This window comes from Castor canadensis, chromosome 2, assembly GCF_047511655.1.
Source record: "Castor canadensis chromosome 2, mCasCan1.hap1v2, whole genome shotgun sequence".
Taxonomy (NCBI): Eukaryota; Metazoa; Chordata; class Mammalia; order Rodentia; family Castoridae; genus Castor; species Castor canadensis.
This window is the reverse complement of record NC_133387.1, coordinates 44752384-44776464: the sequence shown is the minus strand read 5'-3', so window position 1 is coordinate 44776464 and position 24081 is coordinate 44752384. Positions and strand designations below refer to the sequence as shown.

At 34.1% G+C, this 24081-nt stretch overlaps 2 protein-coding genes and 1 pseudogene across 6 annotated transcripts in view; all 3 read left to right on the top strand.

The window, feature by feature from the left end:
• The window catches only part of Glcci1 (glucocorticoid induced 1), a 399609-nt gene that overhangs the window by 134755 nt on the left and 240773 nt on the right, over nucleotides 1–24081 (top strand). For both annotated transcript variants that reach the window (XM_074064685.1, XM_074064684.1), the window contains one exon: nucleotides 4842–4903. The gene's annotated coding sequence lies outside the window, so the exon portion shown is untranslated. The remainder of the gene's footprint in view (nucleotides 1–4841; nucleotides 4904–24081) is intronic.
• Umad1 (UBAP1-MVB12-associated (UMA) domain containing 1) overlaps nucleotides 1–24081 on the top strand; it is a 244594-nt gene that overhangs the window by 158482 nt on the left and 62031 nt on the right. For all 4 annotated transcript variants that reach the window (XM_074064688.1, XM_074064687.1, XM_074064690.1 and 1 more), the window contains one exon: nucleotides 4842–4903. In XM_074064688.1, the coding sequence (XP_073920789.1) occupies nucleotides 4842–4903 (62 nt within the window). The remainder of the gene's footprint in view (nucleotides 1–4841; nucleotides 4904–24081) is intronic.
• Nucleotides 13157–13265, top strand: LOC141421184 (5S ribosomal RNA; annotated as a pseudogene).

Sequence of the window (24081 nt, the reverse complement as noted above, 5' to 3'; positions counted from 1 at the left end):
ATTATGTGGTAGAATGCAGCCACATACGCCTAATCTGCCCCAAATGCAAGTGAATGCATTAATAGGGAGTCGTTAAAGAAATCATCAAAAGAGATAAAGGGGCTTTTCAATCTGTAAAATAAATGTTCAAAAATACTTTTGGCTATATTGAGAGTCTTCTAAAGTCAAGTAAAATTATTTTAAAATTAACTTCATAAATGAATCAGCAATTCCTATAGAGCTAATGAGCCTCTGCAACTTGCTTAATAAGTGTCAGGTGAATAAAATGCTCCGAATAAAATATGTTGTGGAAAATATTTTAAATTTCTTTACTGCAGAATTTCTCAGATGCTGATATGCATTGGAAATAATCAACTGACAGAGAACTAGCATTCTGCAGGTTCTTCTCATACTTTTGACCATAGAACTATTTTTTCCATGTGAAATTCCTGGAACCAGTGTTTGGTAGATTGCATTCTCAGATATGGAATTCTAGATAAATCCCCTCTAATTAAAGGGAAAAAAAAGAAAATAGTTTTTTGTATTCATAGCCTTTTGTATGCAAGCAGGCTCCAACCCAGTCCATACCAGCCCATTCCCATGCCCTCAGGCTCAAGGGCATGCTAGTTGTAACAGTTCTCTTCCCAGATGAGGTCGAGATAGAGTCAACTGGGGGAGGCAGAGAGGAACAGATGGAGACCAGTCTCATCTTTATTTCCTAGAAAGCTTGTGCTGAATAACATGACTTAAATCAAGGGAAAATGATTTTCTTAATCTGAAACCCAGAATTAGATTAAGTTCCATTCAGTTACAGGATGTGCTGGACTGGGGTGGGTTTCCCAAATTGTGGAGGGGAGGGAGGCCCTACAGAAGATCCAAACAACATGCTTTCTGGGATCTCCCATGCTCAAGAGAAAGAGAAGAAAGGAAAGAACCATATGCACCCAAGTCCTCCCATTCACCAATTCAGACAGAAAAGTGGAGAGAAGAACCAGGGTTTCCCTCACCTACCTACCTGCCACCAGCTAAGCCCTCCAGACAAGTCTCCTTTGGATGACCCAACCTGAATGGTGTTCAGGTTCACTTGCCAGGCCTGGGACTATTTCTTCTTTCCACCCTTCTTTATAGCTGCTGCTCACTCTCTACCATCATTTCTCCTTTCCTGCTTCTCATCTGCACCCAGTAGAATGGGATCATGATGATATTCTGACTGACTTTTCTCATGTCTTTGTACAGCACAAGCATTATTCTTTTTTCTTAACCCAGAAAAGATACAGTACATATATTCCTCTAAAACACAGATTGGTAAACTACAGCCTTCCACCTGCTTTTGTAAATACGATTGTATTGGATCACAACCACACTTACTAGCTTGCATACTGTCTATGACTATTTTGGCTACAATGATAAAATTGTGAAGTTGTGACAGAGACCACATGGCTTGTGTTTACTATATATATGACCTTTTACTAAAAAAAGAAATTGACCAATCCATAATTCAAACTGTAGAAGAATTTCACTTTAATCCTTTTAATTTCTGATAGACCTTTATTAATATGTATGTGTGGTCTTTGTCATTTACTCCTCTAAATAAAAGCCACATATTAAATGAAAATTGGATAATTATAGTATAACTTTTTGCCTCTTGTAAAGTTATTTCTGGTCTTACAAACTTCTGGAAAAATATCAAGGGAACTGTATTCTTGCTTTGATAAACTAGAAGGAAAGAGAGGTTTATTCTAGTCCAAAGCATTTGCCATTACCATTGGAAAGTGAAGAAAACAGATAATCTGTGGAGACTAGGGGGACAAAAAAGAATGATGAAAACTGGGCTTGTGGGGAGTGTGGGGGCACTGGTATTGGATCAACATTAGATCCTAACTTCAGTTTTAGACCTGTGGCTCTTTTCTTCACACCCTGCTACCTAACTGGGCTTTAGCCCTCATTCAGTAGAACCTTTCACTAGATGAGATAGAGATGGGTTCATTGCTAATCTTACTGCCTTTTACCCAGCAGGCCCTGGGCAGGTCACTAAGTGCCTTTGCTTTTTAGGGTTCATTCACCTGTTAATCAGAGGGGCCAGGGAGACTTTACTGTGTCTGAATAACAGTAATCAAATGTGATGTTTTAAGAAAGGCTTTATGAAAGGTAAAGTACTGTGAAAATGTCTGTGGTTTTTGTTTTTAACTGGCTGACTTATAAATGAAATTTTTGAATCTCTACAATATATAAGTGAAAGTTAAACTGGTATTTTAAAACTAAAGTACCTAGTTTCACATTTCTCATGTCCATTTTTATTATTAAAGTATCTGACTTATGTGGGTTATAAAAAATGTAGAATGTAATTGAGTTTTAGCCTGATAAAATAATTTTTCAATTGGAAAAAATTTTAGAAATTATTTCTCATTGTGAACTATTCTTCTCTTTTTTTTTTTCTTAATTTTATTATTCATATGTGCATACAAAGCTTGGGTCATTTCTCCCCCCTGCCCCCACTCCCTCCCTTACCACCCACTCCGCCCCCTCCCTATTCTTCTCTTTTGTTGTTTGCTCATCTTTCATTTTGTGCCTTCGTTTTAAGAAATAATCTTGCAGATGGCAATTTTCCTTGTAATCAGTTATTGTCCTATCTGAGTCATTACCAGACATGGCATTTCAGTAGATAGTGATTCTGCAATCACTTCCAGGCAGATGTATTGTGTGATGTCAAGAATATTGGCTGATAACCTTTCTGGTTTTTCAAACAGTAGGGAGGAATGGAGAAAATTTTGTGTACCTACTGCTCACCTTGAAAGAAGAAAATGATAAAGGAAGCACAGAATTTGTGCTGGATAATTTTAGGAAAATGCAGTGTTTGTGTGGCTATGGGTCAAGTAGTAATCACTTTAAGAGAGAATCTTTCTAATGACTTTGATTCATAGTATGCTATACATATTTTCTCATGCACATCATACAATGTGTAGGATTTTTTTGCATGCATATTATTAAACAACCTTGGCTCTGTTGTACAGAGATTTGTATTACCATGGCTACTCATGTTTCTGTGGTCTCATGGTCACAACTTAGCAAACTAAACACCTGGTGCTTTGATTTCTCCACCTGTAAATTGGGAATGAATCTTGTATCCCTAACTGCCAGAGAAAATGCAGAGTTCTAAAAATAAGGCACCTTTTGATGTGCCAGTAAGTGATCAATGTAAACAGTCATTTTTAAAGTCAGGAACCAGTGTAAAGATCAGTTAGAGATGAATCAACTTGGTTTGTAACACATTTGTACATGGAACCAATGCTAGGAATCTCTCTGTATAGCTATCCTTATCTCAAAAAAAAGGTCAATTAAATAGTTGTTTGATAGCCTATGTCACAACGGTAGGTTGATTTAATTTTTTACTTAACAGTAACTAACCTTATCTGTAGAAGTAACCCAAAATTTCCTAGTTCTTTTCTATCAATATGGTTTTCAAATTAACATATTTTAAAATTTAATGAATCATGCCACAATTATGGCACACTATTAACTATTTCAGTATTATTTCATAATTTGTCTTGTAGGTGTCATGAATAATTTTTAGAAGAAAGGCATTACTATGCTTAAATATAGTTATTATATACCTTTAAGTATTTTGTCACAGATTTATAGGTGAGAAACTATAAAGAAAAGCTCATTAATTTATTCAACTGAGGTTTATTGAATACTTATGTGCTGGGCCCTGCCCAACAATAATAATATTGGGTATAACTGAGAACAAAGTCGATAAACTGGAATATGCATTGATGTGTTTAGATTGTAAACATTTTGAGAAATTAAACTAAATTTAGTTTTGTTTCATAGTTTTATCATTCAACAAGTTTTCATTTGCCCTTTTGAAATTTTCATGAGGCCTTAATTATAGCCATTGGTAAATTACCCTTTTGTGTTTCATATGAAAAAGTTCAGCTCAGCAAAGCTTTTCATGCTTTATGTGCAAACAATACTCCTGACCTTCCTTATATTAACAAATTCCTAACCTTTAGTTTCAGCCATGCTATCATGAGCTTGGTAATCTTTCCAAACTGGCTTACATTCCTAAACTGGCTTAATTTTTATGAGAAGGACAGTTCTACTAATTGCTAAATTAACCTCTGATTATGCTTCAAAGTAGTAGGCTAATTGGTTGTTTACTTATGATGTGTTAATTACCAACCATTAGTGATAATAAAATAGGCCATTAATAATTATGCTTATACCTGATCAACTATTCTTATATCTGTCCTATGTCCATGAAGTCAGCCTAGTCCAAGTTCATTTAGTAACATGAACCACCCAGGCCTTAAGAATCAAAAGATTAACTGAAGACCAATTTATGTATTAGTTCACTGCTCTTTCCTGCTATAAAGGTTGTCTGGCATTTGGTTCATTGATATATAGAAACATATATGTCTACTCCCAGGCAAATCCAGAGACACAAACACAAAGAGTAAACCTGGTATAAAACTAATTTGGAGGACAATTGTTCACGTCATAAAGAATTTCTATTTTAAAATAAATTGCCTTGAAGTCATAAGTTTTCTTAATTTATTTAAAATATGATTTGATATGTAAAAATATGAATTCATTTGATTTTTCAACACATTAGACCGATATAAAGCAAAATGCATTGCTGGTTTATGTTGTATGTTGTATGTGTACATGTTTATGTTTGATTTATGAGAGCTGTATAGAATGACAGTTCTTAAAAATTAATGTGTTCACTTTATAATAAGGAAATAGTGGTTGCTTCCATGATGTTCTTACATATAAGAACAAAAATATTTCAACCAAGTAGAAGACAATTTGGCTTTAATAGTATGATAAAGTTTGTTTGGTTTTGTTTTAATTCACAGGAGATACAGCAAATGAACCAAAAAGTAAAACTACAGAAGTAGAAGGCAGCCAACCTTTGGAGGTGAGTAAAATACAGTGAGTCCTTTTAGGGTGAAACTAGTCATTCTGATTGCATATTCCTCTGAGGATAAATAGTATCTTCAGCTCTTTACATACACACAGGTGCCTAGACACCAAGAGACAGGTAGGTGATCTACTGAAAGTCAGGGGATACCAGAATAAGGAGTGACTGCCTGAGTGCTAGCTTTTCTTAGCTCTGGAAATGGAAACTTTCTGTTTAAAAAGGGGGGTATAGAGCCCTTATGTTAAAACATCTGAATATTTTTAATTGATATTTTCTAACACATTTAAATAGAATATAAAAATAAATAAATAAATAAATAAATAAATAGAATATATGTGAACCTATAGAGAAAACATTTGAAAAAAATATTCAGAGCTATATTTCCTTACTACTTCCAGCGTTAAAGTATGCTCCTTGAAATTGTTCTGTGGAAAGACTATTTGTTCTTTTCCCATAAGAAAACTATTTGCTCCTTTGAAACTACTTGAAAATGTAGTTAAGATTCTTTTGGATAGTATGTAGAAATATATTAACATTAATTACTGAAAGAATCATCTTTATGACTTAGGGGAATGTGAAGTATTAGGGTGGAAGAGCTATCTCATGAGTTTTGAAACTTTCTACATGGTGATGCATTCACTTGCAGTACTTACATGGGAGGGTATTGCCAGGTACAACTAGAATGAGGTCAGGGACCTAGCCTGTTTGGGTCATCATAGAATCGCCAATGCCCAGCACAAAGTAGGCAATCAAAAGTATTTGTTAAATGAATAAATGAATATACTATGAGTTATAAGTAGAAAGTAACATTTATTTTAAGAAGATAGTTTTTTTATATTAATTTTTTTTACTGAGCAAATGTTTTGTTTGTAATCAAGGAAAAAACTTAATGATGTAATTAAGAAGTACATTAGTGAAGAGAAGAAAAAATAATTTTTCCCATAAAGCTACATTTTTTTATTCATTCATACACAGATTAATCCCTGACTATACTTAAGGTGCCATGCAAGGACCTGAGTATGTAGTGACGAAATAAATTCAAGGACAAAGAAATATGTCCAGCTTATACACTGAAGCATCTATTTCTCTTTAACTTATTCAAACATTTAGTGAGTGCTGACCGTGAGTTGCATGTTCGGTAGGAATAAAGGTTGATGTATTTGAGACTGAGGAAATAACCATAGGATGTTTCAGAAATTACCCATGATTACCTGAGTTCATATGCTTAGAGTCTTACTTTGTTCAGGCTTCAATAACAAAATACCATATACTGGATAGCTTATAAATAAATATTAGAAATTTATTTTTCAAATTCTGGAGATTGGGAAGCCTAAGGTCAAAGATGCTGACAGATTTGCTGTCTGGCGGGGGCCTGTTTTTGTGTCCTCCCAAGGAAATCTGTTATCTGCAGCCCCCCAAAGACCACATCTCTTAATACTATCACCTTGAGAATTTGACTTCCACATATAAATTTGGTATGGGGAAATAAAAACATTCCAATCATAGCATGTACGTGATTCATTGGATGTGTCTATAGATTTGATGTTAACTATTTTTCAAATTTGTCTCATTGATAGAAAGAATTTCAAGATTAATTTTAAGAGAAGGAGGTTTTTAAGATTTCAGTCCTAAGAGGTTTGAAGCTAGCTCATTATTGTGCTGCTTTCTGGACTTCCATTTATACAATAAATTTTTAATTGTTAAGGTTGAGTATGTATACTCATGTTGTATTAGATATTTCAGAAGTACCTAGTGTCCAAGTTTTCATCATCTCTGTTTAATCACCATCCCCTCTATATTGGTTTAGAATTGAAACCCTGGAGGCACCCTTGACTCCTCTTTATCCTTCACATTCTGCATCTAGGCCATCAGCAAGTCTTGTCATCTTAACCTCTACATCTAGATTCTGCCTGTTTCTCTACATTGTCACTATTAAAACAGTCTAAGCCACCACTTTTACCAGGAGGCTGTTCCCATTCTTCTCTCTTAAGCCCATCTCATACCAGACGTAAATAGAAATCAGATCACTTCATTCCTTGCTTAAAATCTGCTGAGTACTCACTGTACGAAAAAAAAAAACAAAAAACACTAAGCTTCTTCCAATGGGCTTCTTCCATGGAGCTCTGTAAGCTCCATGCTCTCTCTAGTTTCATGTCTCTCCACACTCCCAATTCATATCGCTCCCCACACCATTGCCTTGCTGTCTCTTGATGATGTTAAGTTCTTTCTAGTGTGTGCTTCCCCCCACCACACACTTTTTTAACGAGAGCTTCACTTTGGTTCTTTTGTCACCATGCCAGTGTCACTTTTTATGATTACCCCTGCTAAAAGTGTTCTCCCCAGTCACCACCACATAACTTTGTTTTATGTGCTCCATCATATTTATTATCATCTTATTCACTTGTTTACTATCTGTCTCTCCTGATTAGAATGAAAACAGACTTTGTATGCCTAGATTAGTGTCTGGTACATAGAAGGTGCTCAATAAATACATGTTAACCGGTGACTTATGTTAATTTAACATAATCATCCATCTGCCAGGTTAAGAGCCTGTCATTGCGACTCATTCTTCTCAGACCCCACTATAAATCTATCAAGTCCTCTTGATTTCACCTACTAAATGTCTTCCAAATCTGATTTCTCCTACCCCACCTAGGTCCTCATCTTTTCACTACACAATTATTAGACCAACAGCATCTTTCTCAAATCTTTTTCTCAAACAGAACATCAGACTTTATTACTTTTGAAGCCCCAAAATGCATGAAACCTGCAGAATAAAATTTAGACCCAAACACCGTTTAAATATCACCTCCTTTTTTCTGTTCCTCTGTCCAGGAACAATCCCAATGTACTCTTACTACTTCTACTGTGCTTGATTGCTTCACTTTAATGCCAGTTCCTGGAAGGTGGGAACTATATCTTAATTAGCTTTGGCCTCAGAACTATCATAATGTTAAATGCATGTGGTGTGGCATAAATACACTGTCAATAATTTCTGGATAAATAACTGAGTTAATAAGTTGTCAATAATTTCTGGATAAATAACTGAGTTAACAAGTGATCTTCTAATGAGTAAATCTCTTCATTAAATTCTATTTTCCATTTTATGCTAAAAACACAGTTGAATCTCTTTTTACCGCCAATAAAGCTTTTTGTTCACGTCTTAGAAGTTACCCATTTTTTAAAAAACCTTATTTTTGGCACTCATTACATTAGCAAGGAAGAGTTTAATTATTTCAAATATATATGCACCTGAGCTGGAGGAATGGCTCAAGTGGTAGAGTGCCTACCTAGCAACTGCTAAGCCCTGAGTTCAAACCCCACTACTAACACCACCACCAAAAAGATTTAGAAAAAGAAATTCAAAAATATACATCTGAGTGAGAAATTATAATTATTGTACTAGCAGATTTTCATTATTTTAATTTTAAAGGCTATTAGAAATACACAAATATTATTTATATATATTGAGAGCATAGGTGGTAAATTAGTAGAGGTTCCATAAAACTTAAACGTTACATTCATAGCTGCCAAACTAAAACTCACTGTTTCCAGGACCCTGTGGAGAAGTTGTCTTTAATATACCAAAATATGTTTTTTGATGAATTCAGGTAAACACATAGACTGCCTACAGGAATCATATTAGATGTGAGGAGTGAAGAGAATATAAAACTAAGACTTAGTGACTCTGACTTGTCAATGCAGTAATTCTCAACCTATTCATGAAAAATTAGAAAATTCAAAATCACTAGAATATAATATAGAACAAGTTAAGTTCTTTAAACTACAAAGATACATGTGAGATTTCAATGGAGGCAGAAATAGCATTAGGAGGAATTGAAAAAGGCTTCATGAGCTTTGAGCCATTAGTGATTTTTGTAGTTACTTAAATAATTAATTTTACACAATTAAAATAAGTTCTTAGGAAATGAAATTCTTTATTAAGAAGAACATTTTAGAAATACAGAAAGAAATCATACTATGAAATTGCTTTATACACACAAATCTCAATGACAGATAAAGGGTTAAAAAATAAAATGAAAATAGTAGTTTTAATGGCAGTCAAAATATTTTATTAAGTAGTCTGTGGTATTTTCCCTTATATGTTATAACCCTAATATATTTAAAAGCTGTGCTTCCTATCCAAGTATATCTCTCAAAATAGTGGAAATTCTAGCATGTAGGTGGAATAAAATTTGGAAATGATCTGGTTTGGGTATCAGATAAGTTAATTTTTACAGAGTTAGATTATGAGATATTTTGAAACATTTACACAAAAGACTGTCCATGTAAAGCAGCATATACATTTGCATTAAGTACTTAGTAGAACTTATATTTTGTGAAATTGACAGTAATATAGCATTCAACCCAGAATATCATAATTTCTCAGTATTTCTTGAAAGGTTTGGTGGTTTTTTTTAACTCCCTCTCCTAAAGTAGTTTAGAATTTCCCTCAGTGATGACTTAAATTCATTAAGACTGTTTTTACCTTATAGTTTCTCATGTATGATTCTAAGATATCATTACTTAAAATAGGGTAACTTAAGAAACCATTACTGAACTCTGTAGTCATTAAAATATCATTTTTCCCAAGTTGTGCTTTAATCCATGCTTTAGGAACCATTGGTAACTTGTAACAGAGTTCACCATGTCTTTGGTGTATACAGTATGAGTTCAAACCCATGTTTGAGTTTAGTAAAATTAAAGTCTTTGGCCTTTAGTACTTGGGACAGAATTATAATTTGAACTAATTAACGAATTAGAGGATTATCCGCAACCTTGTGTTCCTTCTTTTTCTCTCATTGCCTTTCTGAATAGATTTTGATAGTGAATTCTAATGACATTACATCTACTTACTGCCTTCTGCTAGTCCAGGAGCTCAGGGGAATAAACCCACAAACTTGGAGGGGGCCTAGTTTTGAGTTTTTGCCATTATGGATCATCTCTTAAGTGACTGAACAATTTAAGTGAGCAAATAAAAGTCTACTTTTCAATCCATTGTCAAAACTGAAATCATATTATTTATCAATTTACTAGGGGATGTGTTCTTTTTTGGTATTGTAGGTATATAATGGGGTATTGTGAATATGCAAGTTTTGATTTTTAATATAACTATTCATTTTTGGCAACTATGTAGTTTTACCTAGATTTAGCAGATATTTTTTAGATTGTTTCAGTGTTTATTGAAGTTAAATTTGTTGTATTTGTGGTTGCAAAAACTATTTTTAAAATTTGCACTTAATTTTGCTCTTTATGACTGAGGAATATTTTTATTTACTTATTGGCCTAAAGATAATAAACTACAAAAACAAGCCAAGAAAAACCTCCCACAAACCATAATTCCATTTATGTGTTCATCTTAAGTGATAACTAATTCACATATGCATATGGAGACACATATAAAATAATAACTAACAGATGGTATAGCTGCAAAGTAGGATTTATAAAGATTATTATCAGCTGGTGGTATTGTAACACTCCTGTGGTTTTACTGACAGAAGACACAAAAATAATTTATAGTAGTAAACTTTGGCTCTAATACCCCCCCCAATTTCTGTTAACCAAAGTATTTTATTATATATTTAATATAAATTTCTTTTTTTTTTATTCATATGTGCATACAAGGCTTGGGTCATTTCTCCCCCCTGCCTCTACCCCCTCCCTTACCACCCACTCCACCCCCTCCCTCTCCCCCCTACCCCCTCAATACCCAGCAGAACCTATTTTGCCCTTATTTCTAATTTTGTTGTAGAGAGAGTATAAGCCATAATAAGAAGGAACAAGGGTTTTTGCTGGTTGAGATAAAGATAGCTATACAGGGAGTTGACTCATGTTAATTTCCTGTGCGTGTGTAAGACCTAAACCAATTTTTGGCCAATTGTACTAGGGAATTTAATAGACAACAGTTACAAAAACCACAATTACCAAATTACCAATAACAAAAACTGTTTTGCTAAAATTGGAGAGTGCATGATATTAGAATATCTGCAAGGCAAAGTAAGAATTTGAGGGGGCTGCTTTTCTTTGTGTACCTAGATCATTTCAAGTGCTCTTCTCAATCACTTTCTAACAATTATAAAAAAAAATCTTGAGTTCTTTTGAATTGGGTAAGTATGGAAGCTGCATTGTGTATTTGTAAATAGTTGAGCTACTTGTAGAATTCATAGTTTAGTAATATAGGGAACAGAAATTGAATTTGGTTAGGAGTAGGGCAGGAGAGATAGGGATCTTCTGTATAATGAAGAGATTCTATGGCATTAATTAATCAAGCTTTCTGCTTGTTAGGAAGGAATAATTCAGCAGTCTGTAGCTAAATTGTCAGACTGCAAAAAATCACTTCAGTTGTGGCTTTCACTAACAAAGTCAGTATTGGGAAATAATAAATTCACTGCAACTTATTGCTATGCTAGTGATCAAATCCAGGGCCTTATGCATGCTAGGCAAGTTCTCTACCACTGAACTACACCAGCAGCCTAAGTCTATGGACTCTTGACTTTTGTATTTTAACATTAGGTTAGCATAGACTTTGTGCCCCAAACACTGCCAAGGTGAATTGACCTAAGGCCTGCTTACCAAAGTTTGTAAAGGTCTTTTCTGTAACTTCATATATGCACAATTTTTGTTACCCCATGTCTGTTTTCTAATTTCAGTTTTGCTGTAAAAAAAATAATTGAAAGGTTATACTTCTGGTGCTTTCTTCTGGCTTCTGTTGGGGCTTACTAGCACACTGAAACATAATGCTCATTCATCCTTGCCAGTAGGCCACGCCATGTGAGGTGTACAAGAGCTGCCCGTTTCCATCCAAAATGCACATATGGTGTGGGTAAGGCAGTAAAGTGAGTTTTATGCAATGTTTCTGCTCATGTACACAGTCTGTTGCTCAGCACCAGTTATTCCCTGCCAGAAACCTGCTAACCTACTGCTTTTGTAGCTCTGCTTGATGAAGCTCCATAAGCTTAAAATGACCACAGTGATATTTATTTAACTTTGGCAGTCTTTGTTTGTTGAAGTTTTATAACTTTAACTGCCTACCTCATCTGTTAATTGATTGTAATTATAATCAAAGAACTAGAACCTTGTTACTGCATTGCATGGAGCTACATTAGATCCAATATACATGTTAAATATGTAAGCGTAGAAGGAAGAAACAAAATGTGAACATACTAGCTTTTTACTTAACCGAATCTAGTTTTCTCTCTCCAGTTTGGAAATTATAATTTAAAAATACCTTATAGAATATTCTGTTTCTATTTTGATACTCACCTACTTTTGTTTCTAGTTTTCACTTTACATGCTTAAAAACCACCAAATCAGCAGGGTGAGAGAGGTCCATGTTGGGAGAACAACTGTTCCCTATTTCCCACAGCCATCTTTTTTCTAATCCTGATTTTTAATTAGTAGCAAATGGTCCTTATTTTGTCCTGCTTTGGTTTGTATAACAGTTGCAACTTCTTGAAGCTATATAGAGTTTAAAGTACAACCATATTTGTGATGTACTCATACAACTAGAGATTGCTTGACAGGATAAATTTCATCTGAATCTTCAAGCATTGGAAAAGTAGCATGTAGGTATGTACTTGGTCTAATTCACATTATCTGGGTATCCCACTTTGCATATCAGGATTCTTCTTGTGATACAAGATATACCTGCATGAATACATCTAAAATTATATATTAATTAATCTCAGCTACATTTACTTAGCTTTTACATTTTTTCCAGACCTACCAAGCCCCATTTCCTTACTTTCTGCCAGATTTTTTTGTCTGATTATTTGTTTTTAATGAACGTTTGTATTCTCCCTACCTTGTTAAGTAATTGAGATTAATTTTCACCCATACAGGGACCATTTCATGTCTGCTTTGTATTCTTAGGAACATGCCTTTCACACATCATCTTTTAAATTAGTTACAAAATAATTGGGGGTGGAGGTGACCCATACAATATATACACATGTGAGTAAATGTAAAAATGATAAAAGAAAAATAAAAAAAAAAAACCCAAAAAATAATTATGGGTATGAATTCATAAATTTTCTCTAAAACCATTTATATGCCAGAAAGATGTATATATGTACTAGAACCTCCTAATATAACTCTATAAGCCATAATTTTTAAAGTAATAGTAACCCACATTTTCTTTGCCTTTTTATGCCACTTTGAAAGGGAGAAAAGATTGGCATATAATGTTCATAAGAGCACAGTGATGTAGACCTGGCTGAAGGTACTGTTTACATAATTAAAAAGGCTATAGTCTACGGCCATACCACCCTGAACGCGCGCAATCTCAGAAGCTAAGCAGGGTCGGGCCTGGTTAGTACTTGGATGGGAGGCCCCCTTGAAATACTAGGTGCTGTAGGCTTTAAAAAAAGAAAAAGGCTATGAAAATTTCCTCAGAACTTCTTAACTGAAAAGAGTCCTTAAAGATTTGCATAACTCAACTAGTTAACTTGGTTTCTGTCAGGGAATAGTTGGAAGAGTATGCAATTTTTTGGTTCATCAAGATGTTCTGGGATCTATTACTACCTCAAAGCAACCTATTGGAAAGAAGTGTACTTCTACCACATTGCCTTGGTCCTACACAGACTGCCTTCCCCGGTGGTTTTCACTTGACTAAATAACTCTGTGAGAAGCTGTTGAGTAGAATACACTCTGCTATTTATCATGGAGGTATTACTAAGACACAGCCTACCACATTCCACAGGTTCTCCTGTGTGAAGTGCCATTTAGATCTTCTGCTTTTTTAATGCTTTTGTACTAACTGAAAATGTTTTATTTCTCCTGAAGTAGTACTTGTCTCTTTTTCTCATGGACATTGTGATTTTTGTACCTAATCGTTTTTTCCATTTTCCTTTGGCTAGGAGGAAGTCCAGACTGAAATTTATAGCAGACTTTTAGTTATTACTTAGGACCCAATGGGATATGTATCTGTATACTTTATTGTCCCTTACCTGATGTTCTTGTTCTTTATTTTTCCTGAACTAGACTTTTAAAATTATTGTGAATCTGATTAGCTGCTTCAGATTGATTTTATAGAGAAATATATATGCACATATATACTTTTGTAAGTTTAAAGCATGCTTTTTATTATTGTTTATTTTTTGGTGTTTTGACAGGGTCTCTCCATGTAGCCCAGGCCAGTCTAGAACTCACTATGTAGTGCAAGTTGGTCTCTGATTTCCAATGTTCCTACCTCTACCATCCAAGTGCTGGGATTATAGGCATGAGCCACCATGCCTGGCTTATTTTAATAAGTAATGTGTATAACCTCAAATTGCTTTCTTTGTTCCTCTTTCTTTAAAATAAATCAAATGAGATTAAAATTTTATACACACATATATGCTTTTACTGTGAGAACATGTGTGACATTAGACATCTTACTTAACCTTTCCCTCCCATGCCTTAGTGGAGTCTGACTTTTGGCTCACATTGATCTCCAGTAGGACAGGGGAACAAGTAAAGAGAAGGAGCCATTGGGGATAACTGAATTCTATTTGTGGGCAAAGTCTTTGTGTGTTCAAAGAGGGATAGGAGATGAAGGATATTTACTTTTTTTTTCTTTTATTAAATATTTACTTAATTAAAAAATCTTTCATAAGCTATGAATGGTGCCAGGGTGACCTTTCCATATATTCTCATTAAATTTCACAGATGTAGGCAGCAATATTATCTGTTTTATAGAGGAGGAAACCAAGTCTTAAGAATATCAATTTTCCAAGGTCACAAAACCAGTAACATTAATGGAGCCAGAATTCAGATGTGCACTTTACTAATCACACAGCCTTTGCTTTGCACCATACTGCTTTCTTGCCTCTACTACATAAACAGCCCTGCTATTGCACCTTATTTCTATTTTCTGTAGTGCCTAGTGCCAATGAAGTTCATAATAACTTCATGTTAACTTGCATGGTTTGCATGCAGTATTAAATTGAGCATTATGTAAAGGCTTGCTGCTGGTGGTTTCTGAATGTTATGTAGATGAGACTGACAGGCACAAGTAGTGGTTCTCTCTCATCACCACCTTTCAGAGGCCTTTCTACCTGGGACATCTTTTAGAACTAAGGGAATATGACCAATCTCAGAGAGCCAAGCTCCAAAACTAAAAGTATACTGAATGACTTGACATGGAGATAGATACCTTTTCAAGTCACACGCCAAGAAATTACCCTTGACTTCTTCCTCTTCCTCCACTCTCAACACAGTTGATCTAGCTCACTTTGTTTCTACTTCCTCTGCCTACTTTATCTGCCTGTTCCTCTTTTTCTCTACTGAAGCTATACATTATCTTTCCCATAAACTATTGTTTCTTTAATAGTCTGACCCCCAGTCTTACCTGTATTCAGCCCATCCATCCACAAATATGACCATGTAGCTACAATAATTGATGGAAGCAGACCATCTTCAGCTGCCTGTGGTATAAAATTCAGTAACTTTTGTCTGATGTTTGTGGCCCTTTATGATCTGGTCCTGTCCTGCTGTATAAAAATCCAAGTCTGTTCTGTGTCACCATACAGAGTTGCATAACATATCTTAAGCATATTCCTTTCTCCTGGAGTTCATTCTTGCAATTTCACTCCCTTTCCTGGAAAATTGTCTTTATTCATAACCCTCATGCTCACTTGGCAAATTCCTGTTCATCCTTCAAACCTTTGCTCAATATCTGTTCTCTTTGATGCCATTTTTGTTTCCTGTAGGCAGAATAAAGTCCTCTCTTGCTCTTGTAGCACCTTGTATCTGTTCTCTAGCTCTGTGTATCATGGCCAGGACCATCATGAAGTGGAGATCTAGCATTGTGTTTCCTGAGTGTGGTGTGAGTCAATCATTCAATAAATGTTGAATGTTTGATCTGTACAGAGACAGGCACTTAGATTAGAACAAAGATGGAATAATTTGTCTTAGATTAGACCAGTGACAGAATTTGCTAATCCAAAATTATCTTTGACCATTCCTATTATACTAGCTGTCCAACTATTTTGTATTGGTTATATATTATGTGTTTCCTCAATACTCAGTTGTAGTTTGGATTTTTTCCCCTGTATTTTGACTCTTTTGACACATTTTAAGTGATATTTTAAAAATCATTCAAAATATTTTTTCTAGTATTTTAAAACAATTATTCCTAAGGATCTTTTTGTATGTGCTTTGCCTCATAGTACAGAACTTTCTTTCACAAAAATTATGAAGTTGGCAAAATAAGTAAAGGATAAGCATCTGAAAATGTTCTTCAAACCATGAATAATGTATTGTTTCTCAAACTTTTAATCCTTAATTTTTAGTATATCAAATAATGTTTGCACTCAGACAAGTTACAGGTAATTACTGGATGAATATTCCTAAGAATCTTGTAAGCTGCACAAGTGATTTCTTCAGAGACTCTATAGGTATAGTGAGTGATGAGTACTAGGACCTACAGAAAAAACACTGGACCAAAGGGTCACTGAATCCATTTGGAAAGAGTAGGCCATTTTTTGTTGGATAATAGATTATTTTGTCACAAAAAGAGCTGATGAGTAACTGCAATTGCATTTTATCATTGTCTAACTAAAACTCATTTAGCATGATTAAGAAATTATAATTTTTTTGCTTCTCATCCCAAGTACATTTTTGAAATGTACTGACCATTCCATTATTTCAGTGAATATTTCTCAAATACCTGTGTTGGACAAAGTGTTAAACATTGTTCTCCATGTCTGAAAATTTCTGGGTTATTACTCTGCCAACAATTTGTGGTTTAAAAAAATTGCTTTATACTTCAAAAAGTTCATCCTATCAAGATCAAGGAAGACAGTTGATCATAATTGAACTCCAGGATTGAAGGCTATAATGATGTCTTTTGGAGGTAATTGTCACTGAAGATAATTTTAGTGCATCACAGAGGTAACATTAATAGACCAAGTAAGCAAGTTAACCATACTGCTGCTTTCCTCAACTCATTGTAAATGAGTTTCTGATGTATAAAGATGGTGATACATAAGGATAGAAGATAAGAGGATGCTATATCATGAGAATTATAGATTAAATTATACATTAAAGAATAGTATGGGAATGTGTACTTTTTCTAATGTTTTTAACTATGTTACTTAATCTCATTAAAAGTTATTAAGATGAATGTTCTGTTTGCATGTGAAGATCTTTTTAGGTGTTTTATTCTAGAATCTATAATTCCACTAACATCTGATTTCTTGTATATTGCCTGGAAGTTAATTCAGAGCCCAAAGTTGTAATTAAAATCTTCTAACAATAAATGAGAATAAAAATTGAACTAGCATTTGTTTTTAAAATTATTCCTTTTAAATTTTGAATATTCCGATTTGAGGATTATGATAATGGATCTTCTCACTTACTTTTCTATTAATGATCATTTCTGCTTTCCCTCTTCAAAATGGCCTGTTGGGTCTTGGTTTAGCAGGCAAGTCCTTAAGCTGTCTTTTGTAGTTTTGTAAGGGTTTAAGAGTTTGTTAGCATGGAATTTAGTGTATTTTGGTACTCATTTGTTTATACTTATTCTTCTGACTCTTTTCAAGCTAATTTTATGAGGAAACTACACAGTTCTTACAAGTTAGTCATAAGCCAGATTGGTTTTAAGAAATAATAATTATTTTCAAATATTATTTTATTCATAAAGTTAGCAAATAGTAAAAGATATGAATATTTCACTAAAAATGGCCAAGGAAGAAAGGAGTTTAATATATAAATACTTGTTATTAATAAAAATTATGCATGATTTGTTTTCAGTGGTATAGTGTTTTTGTACTTTGTAGCCTATTATGTTCATTGACACAAAAGAACAAATAACCTTACTAGTGGCTTGAGAGCTGACTCACAGGAAAACATTAACTTGTAATTAAAACAAGGCTTTTTCGGTTTTTATGTGAAATTTTAACAGTACTGCTTAATATAGTTGCCACTTGCCCCATGTGGCTATTAAACACTTTAAATGTATCTAGTGTGTATTCAGATGTGAAACACATATTGGGTTTCAAAGACTTGGTATGAAGAATAATCTCAGTATTTTCTATTAATTACATATTACCATGAAAATGTTTCTGATATATTGTGTTCAAAATAAAGCATTAAAATTAATTTCACTTATTTCTTTTAGCTTTATTAATGTGGCTACCAGAAAAAAGTTAAATTACTTATGTCTCACCCTATAGTTTTATTGGACAATGCCAATCTAATAGACTAAAAAATCCTTAATATATTTAATAAATGTTAGGTATCAACTTCAAATTTGACTTTGTTTCTAGCCTCTTGAACCATCAATTCTTTTGGAAGTCTATGAGACTAATTATTCTTTTGTCCTTTTCAAGGGGTCCAGGTTGAAGCAACTGTTCTTTGGAATTGGAGCCCTGATTCAGTTGACTGATAGCAATCAGTAGATAGTTAAGGAAGGTATCAATGTCATTTTGTCACTGTGAAGCCACAGTGAATTGTACTTACTGTTTTTCTACTTTTCACCTTGTCCCCTGATAGCTTTTATGCATTTGTTAATATTCAGTTGATATTTATGATAACATAAATCTAAAAGAATACAGGTTTTCAGAGACCGAATTCATAGGTTACTACATCCATAAATTATGATATGTCCTAAATAACTGTGGTTTATATCTTATGGCCCTTTAATAACATTCTGTCACTTACTATATTATTATATATTATTACTGATAATAATATCAGTAACTAAAAATGAGGTTTATAGGACACCAACCAAAGCAGAGCCAAAGGGACTAGGAAAAAGCATTTATTAGTAATCAACCTCTCTTGTCCAGTGGGGTTTAAATATTTCCTTGGTAGAAGAAAATTAAGTGTACTTTATTTTAAATTTTTTAACTTAAGAATTATTTAACACCAACTTAAAGTTTCTAAAACACTGAGATTATGTTAGGCCGAGAGAAGCATTTGATAAAGGTTATAATAATGAAGTCTGTAAGGTCAATCTGTGCAGATAAACATAATACTTTCATCTGCTTTCTCTAAAAAAGTAATAAGTTAATCTATTCCCCAAAAAAACTTGACTGCTAGTTTTCTTTTCAAGGCCTGTCGTCTTAGGCAATCTTTTGTATGTCATGCAAAGAACCATACAATTAGCATGAAATGAGAGAGTGCTTTTTAAATTTAATGAATAAGAGCTTTTTTTCCTAGACTGGTATGCATGCAAGGTGGAGGTCTGCATCCCACCAGCAGACTGATGATCTGGTATCAGTAGCTCCCAGTTTATATCTGTGCCTTAATGAGGAAAAAGTTCTGCAAATAATAAAAGTAAGCTTTAAGTGCATCTTAAAATAGCCAGATGCTTTAGTGTAAATACAGCAAAATTTCTAGATTTGAGCGGTTGGAATTCCCACCGTGCCCTGGATTCCAAAGATGCCCCTGTCACCCTCTTTTTCTGGCAGCCAATTGAGGACATATTAGTAAGACCCCTGTGAACATGAAAAACTTTTTTTGTTTTCTTTTCTGACATTTATCATGAAAGTATTCTTTGTTTAAAAAAATTAAATGGCATATCTTTAGGAAAGCTTTTATGCTTCTATATTCTTGTGGAATGTTTGCTTTTAGAAATACTTATCTTTGAGGTTGTATACTTATAACCTGTCAATGAACATTATTTATTCTTTCCTTCAAGTGTTGATAATTCTGTTTTATTAAGAGTGGCCCTTAATGTTTTAAACAGGGCACAATATTTAAAATATGAGATTCCAATATTGTTGGGAAATTTTTTTATAACTTATTAGTTAAGTTCACATTTTTATATTGTGCTTTTTTAATTCCCTCATATCTAACCAGTAACATTCCCTATTACATAAGGAAGACAAAACACCCCAAAAAAGATAAATATGTCATTAATTCTGCTAGCTTTCTCACCTTAAAGTACCACCATAGCTAGGATTACAGATTTAGCAAATAAAGGTAGTGGATGCCCAGTTAAATTTGAATTTTAAAAAACAACAGATTACCTTTAGTAGAAGTTTAGCCAATGCAATATTTAGGTCATACTTAGACCAAAAAAATCTGTCTATTTGGTGTGGCAGCCCTAAGAGCTCAGCCTCTTAATTCAGAAAATTCCTGAATCTGGTAAATGTTTTTCTTGGCACTCCTGCACTGTGCTGTGTGCTCATCCTACCCCACCCAGTACTAGAGGTAATATTAGAATACAGGTACAATTCTTTGAGGCACAAAGTGCTTCAATCTTTTTTCTCATTTGTACACATATTGTTGGAGAGATAGGCAGGGGTAGAATAGATAAGACTCTATTCTAGTAGTGTATATTAACACTACAGCCAAAATTTTTCTTTTTCTCACCTGCCTTTATTTTTTGGTTCATTTAGTATGAAATCTCTTACAGTATAATCACAGATTAAAAATTTTTAAGAGTGAGTTTGAAGAGAACATGCATTTCCCGTGTGCCTTATAAACAATGTTGAGGGCAAGTGGATAAGAAGTGACTCATCTAAAAAATTAATTTCCCTTGGCTCTCCCTCCCCCCCTTCCCACATCCCATGTCTAGTGCACAACTCCTTAGAATCAGAGAAGAAGCATTTGTAACTTGCATATGCCCATCTGTTATCATCAGGATTATTATTAAGGTTTTCTGGGTAGTATTACTTCCCCTCACCTTACTTCCTTCCACATCTACAGCCAGCAGTGATTGTTTTGAGAACATAAACCTTGTAATACCACTGGCTCCCCCCTCAGTAACTACTTATCAGATGAAATCCACGCTGATTAGCATGGTGTTCTGCACCCTTTCCTGGTGTGCATTCTACTGAATTTCCCCTTGTTTAATTTCTTCAGTGCTCACAATGCTACTGCAACCAAAATTACTTGTAGTGTTTCAGACATTCATATCTTCAGCTTTCTGTGCACTGTTTCTTCTGATTGGAATGTGTAGTTCCTTTTATCTCTTTAGCAAATCTTGTTCATCCTTGGAAATCTTGTTTAGTAATCATTTCTTCTGTTAGGGCTTTCATCATGCTTAGAGTTAACTCTTTTATTCTACTTTAGCTTAAGTGTACATTTGTGATTTCACACACTTCTTCAAAGATTTTTGAAGGTAGGACATTATTGTAATAATCATTTTGAGTTTCTAGCATCTACATAGAGTCTTACAAACAACAAGCACTTGATGTTTGAGTTCCTGAATGAATCAACTGTCTACTTGGTAAAACTTTAGGTGAATCCAATCCTACTAAACTTCTCTTGTGACTTAGTTGCTCACTACCACAGTTTGTCATTTCTTTCACATCAATTGGAAAATAGAAAATTGCTTCTTAATTTTCAAATGAATAGCCAATCTACTCATACTGTTTTATTAGTCAACTTGAATTTTTTTGTAGAGTAAATAAAGTACATCCATATAGAGGATGTCCTGTGCTGTATTCTGTAATAAAGTAAGGTAAGTTTGCTGTTGGTACCCTTTCTTTTCAAGTCCTGTATCTCTTTTCTTGTGTTTTTGTTCCCTTCCTAATAAAGTTGTCATCAGTCTCTTTGGGATGGGAATAGAAGTGGAAGTAGAGTGGGGGGAGTATGATCTTCCTCCAAAAAAACTTACATGGCTTAAATTCCATCACCTCAGAGCCCAGCCAATCACCGAAATTAATTAATAATTAATGCACATTGAGGTTTAGTTATGTTGAGAGCTTAAAGTATTTCTCTTCTCATACATTTCATTTTAACAGAAGCTTTCAATTCCTACCTCCACAGAATGATTAATATTGGCATGATAAACTATTTTATAGCAATTATATACTTTATAGGACCAAGAAAAGTGTTTTTGAGAAAGCTGGAGAACTTTCAGTCACCCATCACATAGTATGGTCCTGCCTCTAATATGCACGTACAAAGATGAAGTCAGAAATTGCATTCAGATGTAAATTAGGACAGTCTTAAACTGGCAACTTAAACCATATTTTTCTTCATTTAAAAATGTGCAGCAGTTGAGTGCTGGTATAATACCATCAATGTCTTCATGTCTTTTTCTGTCTTTTTGCTTCACATCCTTTACTGTACAACTTCTGTATACCAGGTTACCTCTTGATTACAAGATGGCCACTCCATCTCCAACCATAGCAGGAGGAGACAGGGCAGAAGCCACCCTGTTTTAAGTAATTTTCCAAAAGCTCCATCCAACAGCTTTCATTTGTGTATCACTAGCTACCACTATCAATAAGTAAGGCTATGAAATGTTAGCTAGGCACATTGCTATCCTACCAGGATACTTACTGGTAATTAAGAGAAATGGGTAAAGTCTAATATGCTACTAGTAATCTTAGAGCAACTTATATAGGGCAAATAATTTATGTTTTGTCATTATAGAATTGTTCAGGTTAAAATATTTAGAACTAAAATTTAGTTTACTTTAGAATCTTTAGAATATTCCTAAGAATTCAATTATTTAAACAAGTTACAAGGAATTATAAGACCATTCAGAAAATATTTATGGTGTCCCCATTTTTTGCATAATGCTATGATCAGTGCCAAAAGAGATGGAGGAATTCTTTTTGCCTTTGAGCGTTTTATCAGTCTAATGGTTCAGGACAAATGTGCATGAAAATTTAAATAATAGAACATAATTGCATATGATTATTTGTTTATCATATAGTAAAAACTAAATCTTGTTTAGCCTAAATATTGCAGGAGATGTTCAGAATACAGAGTAATCACTGTAGCTGCAATGACTAAGAAAGATCTGCAAACTGGCACTGGTAGCTCATGCCTGTAATCTTAGCTACTCAGAGGCAGAAATCAGGAGGATTGCAGATCAAAGCCAGCCTGGGCAAATAGTTCAAAAGACCCTATCTCAAAAATACCCAATACAGTTGGGCGCTGGTGGCTCACATCAGTAATCCTAGCTAATCAGGAGACTGAGATTAGGAGGATCACAGTTTGAAGCCAACCTGGGCAAATAGTTCACCTAACCCTACCTCAGAAAAACAAATCACCAAAATAGGGCTGGTGGAATGGCTCAAGGTAAAGGCCTTGAGTTCAAACTCCAGTACTGCAAAAAAAAAAAAAAAAAAAACCCAACACAACAAAGAGCTGGCAGAGTAACTCAAGTGCCTGTCTAGCAAATATGAGGCCCTGAATTCAAACCACAAGTAAAAAAAAACTGCAAAAGTTAGGAGAGTAATAGATTTGGTGGGAAAATAAGAATAACAGGGCTGTCACTCTACACTCAACTTGTATCACCTGTCATTTTAGGATATTTGTATTAAGATCTTTACAGTGTTTTAGTATTTGAAACATTATTTGTATTTTAAAGGATTCTTGTTTAAATATATTACATATATTTAAAGAGAAAATTTTATGCCATTATTATACACTTAAAATTGATTTTAATTGCAAACTAAAAGGTAACTTTTAAGAAAATGAAATAATAAAATTTTGAATTTTTTTCCTCTTTTTTTATTGTTGTGCTGCTGGGTGGGGGAATAAAATTTTTTAATGCATCATTAGTGAGAAGTAATAGTAAACTTAAGTTAGGTTCTTTAGTAAAGAAAAAGGAATCTTTTGTGATCAGTCATTGTAAAGGATTATTTGGTTCAGTGGCATGTTGTTTAGGACAAAGATGGGTTCTACATCCAGTTTTAGAGACTTTCACAGATGGCTTAGTTTGCAGTGTTGATGTTAACCAGCTGCAAAAACTCCAGTTTACATGTATAGAAAGTTGAAAATTCACAGCTTTCATGGGCTGTTTAGAGAACCAATATTTAACCAAAATGATGTAGATGCCTTTTGTTTAACAAACTTTTGCATTCTAAGGCCATTTTCAAAGTCGCTTCTTTTAAATATATCAGATTATTAGATAATGTTCAAAAAGTTATGGAAAGAGGTGCTTTGCCATTCACCATTGCTATTCTTGGTTGGGAAAATACTGAGAACCTTTCATCAAAATATCAAAATATTTGTATTGAATTCATGTGAATTTACAACCACAGTGAAGGGTTTTTTTGTTAGTTGTTAGCTAGCTAAATGATGAATGAAGTTACAACCTCTTGGTGCCCTGGGTCTGGCATTCAGTAATGATAAAAAATTATGTGTGTTATTCTATGGTTAGGTACTGTGCTGAGTGCAGTGCATGCACATATCATGTAGTTCTCCTGATTTTAAGTTGAGAAAATTGATGGTCTGAAAAGTGAAATGACTGCGTGAGTCACATACCTTATTTGTAGCTCAAA